Genomic DNA, 8,606 nt, shown 5'->3' with positions numbered 1-8,606 from the left:
AATGATTAAGTTTCCAGATTTTGGGTTTGTCAAGTTCAGATGTCGAAACGGCTCATGAATCTATCGTAAGTCAACAACGAGACACATCCCAATCAAATGGAGAAACAGACAATAGAAGACCAAAGAAAAGACACTACATAAGTGGATGGAAGAAGGCACAGAGGAATGTGAAGGCAAGCAACAAGATTGAAGCTCTTTCTTCAAGTTTGAATAAGTAGAGAAATATGGCTACCACGCAAAACCCAGGAGAAATAAGGAACTCCAAAAGGAACTATGAGTTACCAATCCAAGGCAAACATCAAAAGACAAGTTTAAAATTTGTAACGTCAAAAGAAATATGGAGAGACGCGCGAGAACCTGGAATCACGACCGCGTGTCAAATCAGGAAGTGCAACTTTGGAAAAACCCATCTCCACTCATAAATGCCTTGCACACGTTAGTTCATCAAACATGGCTTAGACCAACATGTTTTGAGGCAAAGAAACACATTCTTTTGATCACTCGACCTTGTCTTACCATCTTTTATGATCAACTATCTGAAATGGTTCAAGTAAAGGATACATTTGATTTAAAAAAATTTAAAGTAAAATTCAAAAGTTGAAAATATGTTATGATCTATAAATTCAAATAACATTTGAACCGGTGTTGATACATCGGTTTATATAATTTGAACATTTATATATTCTTTTTATTTTAGTTAAATTTTAAATTTTTTATTGATATTAAGAATTTTTTTAAGATGAGAGGTACTGGAGACTTTGAACAAAAACCAATTGAGTTGACACGATAGTTCAACATATTGTCCCTTTGGTCAACTCAAACATTAAAGCGTGAGGGTATTTTGGTCAAACTATAAAATATCGTTATCTCTCACGTTTCTCACTATGAAGCGGATAAAAAAAAGGTGTGGGCCCGCCTAATTTTATATTTTCTTCACGTACTCCTTACTAAACAAAGGGGAGAAAATGCTTTGAAATTTGTGTTTTCTAGCTTTCCTTTTCAATTCTGCACATTTTCTTATGTTCCAAACGAAATGTTAGCCAGAAAAACAAAGACAGCATATAAAAAAAATTCATCCAACCCTTCATGAGCTTGAGCATGACAAACAAGCTCACCTATCTGACATGGCTATTTGACTAATTGATCATCCTCCATATAACTACAAGTTAGTTGACCTTCTATTTTGTCAAAAACAACCCTGATTTTAGCCACTTCAAGCTTACCCAACTATACCATAAGAGGAAAAATCAAAGCTTTCACCACGTGTTGATTATTTATTATTGACCTTCGATTTTGACATTTCCCTATGATAATAAAAAATCATGTTTAAAATTCCACTTTACGATTGAAATGATTAAGTTTCCAGATTTTGGGTTTGTCAGAATCAGATGTCGAAACAGTTCATAAATCTATCGTAAGTCAACAACGAGACACATCCCAATCAAATAGAGAAACATACATTAAAAGACCAAAGAAAAGACACTACATAAGTGGATGGAAGAAGGCACATAGGAATGTGAAGGCAAGAAACAAGATTGAAGCTCTTTCTTCAAGTTTGAATAAGTAGAGAAATATGGCTACTACACAAAACCCAGGAGAAATGAGGAACTCCAAAAGGAACTATCAGTTACCAATCCAAGGCAAACCTCAAAAGAAAAGTTTAAAATTTGTAACGTCAAAAGCAATATGAGAGGCGCGCGAGAATCCTGAATCACCGCTGCCTGTCAAATCAGGAAGTGCAACATTTGAAAAATCTATCTCCACTCGTAAATGCCTTGCACATGTCAGTTCATCAAACATGGCTTAGGCCAACAATTTTGACGCAAAGCAATACATTCTTTTGATCACTCGACCTTGTCTTCCATCTTTTATGATCAACTGTCCATAATAGTTCTAGTTAATGATACATCTGATTTACAAAAAATTAAAGTAAAAAACTAAAATTGAAAATAAGTTATGACCTATAGATTCAAATAACATTTAAAATTGAAAATAAGTTATGACCTATAGATTCAAATAACATTTAAACCGGTGTTTGTAATTCCGTTTAGTTTAGATGAAAATTGTACAAAGACAAAAACATGTAATTTTTTGTGGATGTTAAATAAAAAAATATTTTACAGGATGATAAAAAATTATGTATTTCGCAGGAACAAAAACTTATTTAAGTCTTTGGACATTTATATGATTTTTTTATATTAGTTAAATTTTAAATTTTTATATGTTATTAAGAACTTTTTTTAAGATGAGAGGTACTTGAGACTTGGAACATATTGTCCCTTTGGGCAACTCATTTTTTAGTATACATTAACTATAACTATTTTTTTTGAATAGAGTATACATTAACTGTTAACTATGAAGTAAGAGATTAATTTTATGGAGTTCAAAAAAGAGATTAATTTTATGATTATTGGAGTGAAATACTTAATTAAGGAAAAACGAAAAAAAAAAAAGAGAAATGAAATGGAAGGTGTGAGAAAGAAAGAGGAGCCACATGCGTGTGTTAAAAGGAACAGCGTTTCGACCTACCGTGGTTGAGCATGATTGGTACCACGTAATCCTTTAGAAAAAAAGTGATACCACGTGTAACCCAGCCAAACCGAACCGCGAAGCGATGAACGGTCCAGATGGCACCATTGCCCCTGACGGTGACGGGCAGGCTGCCCGTGATTGTAAGTGTGGCCCCAGGTGAATTCGTGACGAGACCCTACAAAAGCCTACTAAATGGGTCCTCTCTCTGTGCTAAAAGGTTCCATTCCATTTCCATGCTCACATAGCCCTATATTACCACCACCACCACCATCACTCTCTTGTTTCAAAGGCTCAGAATTCAGATACTTAATTACTTGCTATTCAAAACTAAATTAACTTTTTTGAATGGCTGGGATTTGCTGTGGTGTCGTCGGGGAGGGAGAGGCCGCTGCTGCGGCGACCTCTCGACCTTCCCGAAGACGGAGTTTAGACCTCCTCCCGGGGTTTAAATACCTCGCGGATGTCGCCCTCCCGCTTCCGGAAACTTCCCGGAAACGCACAAGACTAGATCTCTGCGCCGCCCCGAGGGACGGCGAAGATGAATTCACCAGCGGCTCCTCCAAAAAGGTGAAGGAATCCAAGGGAAACAACGACGACGTCGTTTTGAAACCGAAACAGTCCACCGTTTCTTCTTCTTCAACGGAGGGGAATTTTGAAGCTGAAGAGTGTCCGAAATTCGGAGTCACTTCTGTCTGTGGCAGGAGAAGGGACATGGAAGATTCAGTCTCGGTTCGCCCTTCGTTCTCCGAGAGGGAAAACTTCCACTACTTCGGCGTTTTCGACGGGCACGGTTGCTCTCATGTGCGTTTTTCTATGATCTATTTCAATTTTCGGTACTGATTTTGGATATAATTGTGATTCTAATTCTTTGATTTTGATTTCTTCAGGTTGCGACGATGTGCAAGGAGAGGCTTCACGAAATCGTGAAGGAAGAGGTTGATTTTGCGCCGGAGAATCTATCATGGAGAACCACGATGAAGCAAGGCTTCGCTCGCATGGACGATGAGGTTCAGAGATGGACGAGCCAGAGCAACGACACCACCATCACCTGCAGATGCGAGCTTCAAACCCCTCACTGCGACGCCGTCGGTTCCACCGCCGTCGTCGCCGTGGTCACGCCGGAGAAAATCATCGTCTCAAACTGCGGTGACTCCCGCGCTGTTCTCTGCCGTAAAGGCGTCGCCATCCCCCTCTCCGACGACCACAAGGTCCGTTTTCTTTTCCGTTTCATTTTCCCGAGAAACAAACACCACGTTTCTTCTCAATTTTCTTTTCTAACCGTTTTTCGGATCCGTTTCGTGCAGCCTGACCGACCCGATGAATTGATCCGGGTCCAAGCCGCTGGAGGGCGCGTGATCTATTGGGACGGACCGCGCGTGCTTGGGGTTCTAGCCATGTCAAGAGCCATAGGTGAGTAAAGTGCGCACGTTAGCAAACGCTTTAATCAATTAGCGCAGTTTAGCAAAGGCGGTTTTGATTTGATTTGATTCTGATTTGATTTCAATTTTTGGTTTTTAGGTGACAATTATCTGAAGCCTTACGTGATCTCCGAGCCGGAGGTAACGGTGACGGATCGGACGGACGAGGATGAGTGTTTGATACTAGCGAGTGATGGATTGTGGGATGTGGTGTCAAACGACACCGCATGTGGGGTGGTGAGGATGTGTCTCAAGGCGCAGAAGCAGCTGTCGCCGCCGGGATCACCCTATGAGGACGTGGCGGCCGACGGTTCGGACCGCGCGTGCTCCGATGCGTCCATTCTGTTGACCAAGTTGGCGCTGGCGAGGCATAGTTCGGATAACGTGAGTGTGGTGGTGGTTGATTTGAGGAGAGATCAAAGAAAATCATCCAATTCCAACATCAATGAATGATATGATCTAGTGAGAAATTAAGCTACATGGACAAGTCACAAGGGGTTTTGGCTTTTTGCTTAATCAATGTGATTTTAGGGAGTGAGGAAGAAAATTGTTATTCTGGGAAATGCAAAAAAAAAAAAAAATTATAGGAAAATTTTAGTGTAGGTAAATTTTGTGTCAACAAAGGAATTAATCAGCCGGTTGACACGCTTTTCTTTTTTGTTCATAATCGAAAAAATTGGATTCTGCTTTGGTTCGTCAAAGTGCTAGCTCTGTTGTTTGATTTGTTATTTGGACATATTGGAATCTGAATTAGTAGAACAGTAGAACTTCTAAAATTGAACACTTTTATTTTTTATACATTGAAAATATAAATTACATTTTTGAGAGACTGATGTCTCTTTCTCTTCAAATCCATATGTTAACATTCTTTAGCTTTTATCATTTAAACTATTATTTGAAGACGAACGCGATCCTCCTCTAAAATTGTGGAGTACTTAATTTTCATTATGCGGTGGTTAGTTAATTTTAAATTCTTTTACTGTATTTTTAAAGGTGATTTTAAAAATAATTTTTGAATTTATTTTTTTAAAGAAACTTCTGAAAATGAAGTTCAAATAATTTTTTACTTAATTTTAAAATGACTTCAATCTAATTTTTAATACTATAACGCTTTTTTTTATTAGGATTTGTAATTTCAAATATGTAAAAAAAAAAATCATCACCACAACCATCACACTTGCCTCATAATCGCACTTACCTTCTATCATTGTATAGAATAACCACCGCTAGGACTGTTCATGGTTCGGTTCTTTGCTTGAACCGAACCGAACCGAACCTGAACCAAAATTTTGGTTCGAGAGAACCGAACCGAACCGATATAGTATGGTTCGAACCGAACCGAACCGGTTACAAATTTTGGTTAACCAGTTCGGTAAAATATGCATATTTATAGATGGTTCGAACCGAACCGAACCGATATACTATGGTTCGAACCGAACCGAACCTGAATCGGTAGTTGATATTTTGGTTCGGTTACCGAACCGGTTTTTCAATTTAGGTTCGAGTTCGGTTCGGTTCTTAAAGGTTCGGTTCTTAAACGGTTCGGTTTTCGGTTCGGTTCTTGGTTAGCTTCGGTTCTCAGAGAACCATGAACAGTCCTAACCACCGCATTGTCATCACTGCCTTGTATTAGGTACATTCCACGAGTTAAAAAAAAAAAAAAGGTACATTCCACCTATAACCGTTATCAGACAACCGCTGCAGCTGTGTTAGAATCCCTGGGAAATACTAGCCAACTCCATGTTCCAACCCAACCACATAAGACTTCAATCACATTAAGCAAGAGACTTAATCTCCTATACTCTCCTCATCCTCCAACGATGTGATCAACTTCGTACAATCCACTACATATATAACACTCTTCCCCAAGCCATTTGCAAAGGTCCCTGGAAGCGCCAACTTCGACGAGCAACAAATTACCATCCTCCTCGTACGAAAAGAACTCGTGGAGCAAACAACTATGATCATCACGAATGATGCCACTTCCACCCATGCAGTTAGCTATCTCACGAAAGCTGTCATTCGTGTTAAGCTTCACCACACCCCTTGGAGGAGAGAACTAATAACGTCTAAGCAACCTAGTATTCACCTCAATGAGCCACAGATCCATGTACGTTATTATACTTTCATCGTGATCATGTGCCCATGGGGTCATATTGCTTGGAAAATATTAAAATAAAAAAGAAAAATAATAAATTGATACTTGAACTCTACAACACATCAGGTGACAAATAAGAATATAAGAGGGAAATGAGGAATAATAAATGATGTGATGGAAAGAGAAAAAGGGCGAAAACTAAGACATTTGAAACTAGGAAACTAGAAGCAAGTGGAGTAGAATGAATAGAAGAAGCAACTAAAGTAGGCTCAAGAGCAGTATGAGTAGGCCGAACTGCAACAACTGGCGTATGAATTTATAATTCATCTTCTCAATCTTTGCCCTCTTCTCTGCCATTTGCACTTTATGTGCATCATTCTCCCTTTATAACCTCATTAATATCTCATAAAACTAAAGGTAATATATGAACCCTGAGAAAGCTGCGAGACTTGTGACTCATGATCGAGTAAGGCAATGGACATTGTCACTGAGTATGTAATGTTTAGCCCTGTCCCTAACATCATATACCCGACCCCTATACTTTCATTCACTTGAGTCAATTCATATTTAAGTACAGATCGAGAAGTCAATCTCTCCCAACCCCCATCCTCTAACGTTTGAGAGATCTACTTGTTAACTATTTCCTCAAACTAAGTCTGGAAAACTAAAGAATAATGATAAAGTCATAAATAACATATATTTACAAGTTACTTATGGAAGATTTAGTTACACTTACTCATGCATTTGCATATCTTTTGCCGACCTAGCTCTGGTCAGTCTTTCGCATTTGTGTAAGTTGAAATACCTCCTCAAGCTTATATGCCTACCCAACTCTCTTGCCTAGAATAACGATGGGTCTCCACAAAAATCAGAAATGCAAAAAGAGGGGAAAACACAACAAACGAAAAAAAAAAAGAGTAGAACAAGACGAAGACACGAGTTGAACAAAACGACCAGGGACGAGAAGATCAAGACACCGTCGTCACACCATCAGGAAAGAATCTCCCCTTTACATAGGAAGGAGATGCATAATAAACAAAATGTCAATATTTAAGGAAATTAAATGAAGCATAAATTTTTTTGCTAGTATTTTCTTTGCATAAAAACTTAATTATTTAGTTTTATGGTATATATGATATTTTGTCTTTCTTGTAACCAAATTTTAAGCAATTTCTAATTATAGAAGTCTGTCATTATAAATTTCATGTTTTAAATTTTCTCCCCTATTGAATTTTTATGGTTATGTTTCTTGCTTAGTGTGAAAAGTGCTAAGTTCATAAGTGTATATTTATAAGTAAATTGAAAAAAACTAAGTAGCTCTTTAAAACGTTACCTACTTTACCTCCTAATATAAAATTCGAGATGAGAGAGTGGAAAAATTGGCTATATTTTCACAACTTTATTACTTAACTTTATGATTTAATTACCTTAAATTTCAAATTGTAATTGTCAGAACATGATTATTTTTTAAGGTTAAATGGTTCAAGTTTCAAAAAGGACCAACAAAAAAAGTCGCAACATTTTTTTTTTTTGAAAATACATTGCATCTTGATCATCATAAAGCGGAAATTGTGATGAGTATTTTATCACGGTGAAAAATATAAATGATCAACAAATTTTAATTATTTCATCTCAAAGTACATTTTACTTATTTACGTAACCATGATTCGTTATACTTATATTCAGGGGCGTAGCTAAGATTTTCATACCGGGGGACTATTGAAAAATTCTTGTGAAAAAAAATAACGTGAAGTTACTTTTATCGACTATAATTTTGGTTTAGCGTGATTTTTATTGTGTATCTAAACATTCACTATTATTATAAGAAAAAAATAATATTTTTCGTCATGAATACAAGAGTATGCTTATAAATCAAACACATTTTTCGTTAAGTATGTGAAGGGAGAAAATGCACATTTATGTTTTTTTATCTTGTCTGAAAAAATAATGTAAATGTAATAAGTATGTTATAAGTGTGAAAACGTAATTAATGACAATGTAGAAAAGTGATATTTTTTCTATTCCACTTTTGTGTTTAAGCATATGAATTACAAATTACCAAAATTTATATCTCATATTTATCTCTTATTCAGCAATGAACTTTTTAGTAATTTTATATCTAATAGTTTTACTTTATTTTATTCAAACAACATTCAGTTTTTAAACTTACTTTTGGGTATAATTTCCACATACAAATTCAATTTTTTATAGTTCATTTTATCAAATTTCATTATATCAAACATAATTTTATTAAATAGTGATTCAAACATACTCTACAGGGAAAATCAATTGATATTTTTTATAAATAAAATAAATGTATAAATAGTTTGAGCATAAGAGATACCAACTAAATAAGTTATGTAAAACTATCATTTAATATTCTAGAGTTGCATCTAGTATAGTGGTAATTCATTTTCATAATATTCTTTATTCTTCTTGGAAAGGGTTCGAGATCGACTCCCATTCACATCATTTTGTGTATTTTCGAAATCATTTTTCGTGATTTTTTTTTTTTGAAACTGGGGTATCTAGGAATCGATCCTGAGACCAATACAAGA

The 8,606-nt window shown here is 36.3% G+C and overlaps 1 protein-coding gene across 1 annotated transcript; it reads left to right on the top strand.

The window, feature by feature from the left end:
- The first annotated feature begins 2,737 nt into the window (after positions 1-2,737).
- Positions 2,738-4,651, top strand: LOC130723265 (protein phosphatase 2C 37-like). Its single transcript, XM_057574244.1, has 4 exons — positions 2,738-3,333; positions 3,420-3,740; positions 3,837-3,942; positions 4,051-4,651. The coding sequence occupies exons 1-4, from the start codon at positions 2,878-2,880 to the stop codon at positions 4,401-4,403; spliced, it is 1,236 nt and encodes a 411-aa protein (XP_057430227.1). The 5' UTR covers positions 2,738-2,877; the 3' UTR covers positions 4,404-4,651.
- The last annotated feature ends 3,955 nt before the right edge of the window (positions 4,652-8,606 follow it).

This window comes from Lotus japonicus, chromosome 6 (assembly GCF_012489685.1).
Source record: "Lotus japonicus ecotype B-129 chromosome 6, LjGifu_v1.2".
NCBI classification, from domain to species: Eukaryota; Viridiplantae; Streptophyta; class Magnoliopsida; order Fabales; family Fabaceae; genus Lotus; species Lotus japonicus.
Note: the sequence above shows the minus strand (reverse complement) of the source record. Positions and strands in the feature narration are given on the sequence as shown.